General features: G+C 57.0%; 1 protein-coding gene across 1 annotated transcript in view; it reads right to left on the bottom strand.

Moving 5' to 3' along the window:
- Positions 1 to 3,157, bottom strand: part of LOC102381615 (zinc finger protein 446-like) — a 15,657-nt gene extending 12,500 nt beyond the window's left edge. Inside the window, exons 1-3 of the mRNA XM_025195524.1 lie at positions 3,146 to 3,157; positions 1,992 to 2,449; positions 1,655 to 1,865 (exon numbers count right to left, since the gene is read on the bottom strand). Of these exons, the coding sequence (XP_025051309.1) occupies positions 1,655 to 1,865; positions 1,992 to 2,357 (577 nt within the window). The 5' untranslated portion in view covers positions 2,358 to 2,449; positions 3,146 to 3,157. The remainder of the gene's footprint in view (positions 1 to 1,654; positions 1,866 to 1,991; positions 2,450 to 3,145) is intronic.
- Between the last annotated feature and the right edge of the window lie 6 nt (positions 3,158 to 3,163).

Raw genomic sequence — 3,163 nt, 5'->3', positions numbered from 1 at the left:
CCTGTCGGGGGTCTGTTGACCCCAGCATTCATCCCTGCCTGTGGCAGGGGGTCAGGTGAGATGATCTGTTCACGTCCCTCCTGACCCTAGCTACTATGAAACTATGGATTTGTTGTGGGTAGGTCTTGCCTGACCAATCTCATCTCCTTCTATGCCCAGGTGACCTATCACCTGGACAAGGGAGAAGAGATTGACGTCACATATCTGGACTTAAAAAAAGCCTTTGATCTGGTGTCCCATAATCTCCTCATGGAAAAATTGGCCAATTGCGGGCTCGGCTATACCACAGTCCGATGGCTGGGGAATTGGCCCTGAAGTTGGACCCAGAGAGTGGTAGTCGACAGAAGTGAATCATCATGGTGCTCCGTGACCAATGGGATCCCCCAAGGCTCCGTCCTTGGGCCTATACTCTTTAACATCTTTATTAACAATGTAGACATTGGTGTCAGAAGCGGGCTGGCAAAGTTCTCCAATTACACCAAACTTTGGAGTAAATTGTCCACACCCAAGGATAGACTGGTGATCCAGGCTGACCTGGATAAGTTTAGAAAGTTGGCAGATATAAACCTGATGACATTCAATATGGAAAAATATAAGGTGCTCCACCTCGGGGAAAAGAACCCGCATCATGCTTGGCAGTGCTATGCTTGCTAGCACCATGGCCAGAAGGGACTTGGGGGTCACGATGGACCACAAGAGGAACATGAGCTACCAATGTGATGTCGCAGGTGGTAAAGCGAGCAAAACTCTGACTTGCATCCGTGGATGCTTCTCAAGCATATCCTCCCACTGTACTCAGCCTTGGTAAGGCTGCATTTGGAGTACTGCATCCAATTCTGGGCTCCACAATTCAAGAAGGATGTGGAGAAGTTTGAGAGAGTCCAGAGCAGAGCCACGCGCATGCTCAGAGGGCAGGAGAACAGGCCTTATGATGAGAGGCTGAGAGCCATGGGACTCTTTGGCCTGTAGAAGTGCAGGCTCAGGGGGGACCTGGCGGCAGTCTATAAATATATAAGGGGTGTGCATCAGGACCTGGGGGAACGCCTGATCACCAGAGCACCCCAAGGGACAACAAGGTCTAATGGTCACAAACTCCTCCAAGACTATTTTAGGCTGGACATAAGGAAAAACTTATTTACTGTCTGAGCCCCCAAAGCCTGAAATAGACTGTCTCCAGAGGTGGTGCAAGCACCTACTCTGGACTCTTAAGAAACGTTTGGATGCTTATCTTGCTGGGATCCTTTGACCCTAGCTGACTTCCTGCCCCTAGGGCAGGGGGCTGGACCCGATGATCTTCCGTGGTCCCTTCCAGCCCTGATGTCTATGAAATCTATGAAATGTTTCCAGAACCGCTGGGAGAACAAGAGCTGCTGATCTGTTGCAAAGCTTACTGCACCAACAGGTTCTGGCAGAGATTTCTGCACTAAGGGACGGTGCCTCCCGCTTGTAGACAGGGTCGAGACACCGCTCCGTACCTGCCCCTGGGGAAGGGCCACACCTGGGGCACCAACGTAAGGAGCTTTTGTCTGCTGACAACTCCCAGGTCTCCTCAGTTTCAGGGGAATCTGCAGCATGACAGAGCCTCTCCCCCTGCATGCAGCACAGCCACTCCGGCACCCGGCCCCACACCCGGCCCTTACATCTGGTCTCTCACCTGAGTCCTGGGGGGGCAGGGGCTCCTCTCTGGCGACAGGAGGTGGCTTGTCCCAAGGTCCTGGGGTTTCCCTCTCTCCTGACTCCTCCACAGGCCTGTCCACACGATGGGCCTTGGGTTGCTCCAGCCAGGAATCACCAGGGTCCTGCAGTGCCGCAGTGGATGGCATCTTGTCTGAGGACACCTCCTCCACCTTCACACTCACTGTGACCTGGGGACGAGATCAATGTGTCACTGGGGAGCTGGGATGTGGGAGAGATGGGGCAGGGAGGGAACATCCCCCAAGCACGTGGAAATGGGGACAGCAGCATCCATGATCAGGGTGAAATATTCTCACCTGGAGCTTCTCGTTCTCCTCCTGCCACAACATAAACCCCTCAGCCAGGGCCACGGCCTCGGCGCAGGTCTGCACGCTGCACCCCCACGCCCAGCTCTGCATCTCCTGGGGCAGGATGGCCAGGAACTGCTCCAGCACCACCATCTCCAGGACCTGCTCCTTGCTGTGGCGATGGGGCTCCAGCCAGCGCTGGCAGAGCTCCCACAAGCGGCTGCAAACCTCCCGTGGGCCCTTGGCTTCCAGGTAGCGGAGGCCCCGGAAGCGTTGGCGCCAGGTCTGTGGGGTGGGGAGGTGATGCCCCAGTGCCAGCTGAGGGGTGTCCAAAGGGATCTTGGTCTCAGAAGGAGGCTGCATGGTCTGCATCATCTCCTGCCCCAGTGTTGGATCGGCTCCTGCTGCAGCTGCTGCTTTACTGGCTGTGGTGGCAATCACTTTGGGGATGCCCCCCCGGTCCCAGCCTGGAAGACATGAGAGGCATGCAGGTGTGTGCATGACTGTCAGAAACTTGGGTTCTTTGGGGGAGAGGGGGTTGTGTGTTGGATGCCAGGGCTGTTTCGCATGCGTGTGTGTGCGTGTGCATGTGTGTGTGATGCCTGGGGTGTTGGAGGGGAAGTGATAGCTGAGCTGTTTGTCTCAGATGCCTTGGTGCCTGGAGGGGGTGTGCAATCCTCCCGCAGGGAGCTGACGGCTGCTGTCAAATTGCCCCTCAGCTGTCTCTTCTCCAGACTCAAGAAGCCCAGGGCCCTCAGCCTCTCCTCACAAGTCCCCCGCCCCAGGCTCAGCAATGGGGGATGCAGTAAGGGACAGTCCCCCCTACCAGTGAGCAGTGCAGAGGCAATCACACGGGCCAGGAGCAGCAGGCTCCCTCGGTGCCCCCAGCGCCATCCCTGATGTCCTCGCTGGCTTGCACAGGCTTAGCCCCGGCAACACAGGTCCCGACCTCTGGGGGACTCTTGTAAGGAAGCTTGGCAGAGCCTTTCCCGACGGGTTTGGGGTGCCAACCAGCCCCTGCCACCCACCCCACAAGGTCTGTGGGCCAGCTTAGAGGGGTGGGAGCCTGCCCAAGTGCCTTCCGGAGAGTGCCCGGGGACACAGAGCTGTGTTTTGGGGGGACCCGGAATGGACTGCGCCCAGTAATCCCAGCCCCAACTCACGGTGTAGGCGGCAGCGTG

Source organism: Alligator sinensis, unplaced genomic scaffold, assembly GCF_000455745.1.
Source record: "Alligator sinensis unplaced genomic scaffold, ASM45574v1 scaffold1744_1, whole genome shotgun sequence".
Taxonomy (NCBI): domain Eukaryota; kingdom Metazoa; phylum Chordata; order Crocodylia; family Alligatoridae; genus Alligator; species Alligator sinensis.
The sequence above is the reverse complement of the archived record's forward strand: the minus strand, read 5'-3'. Positions and strand labels throughout refer to the sequence as shown.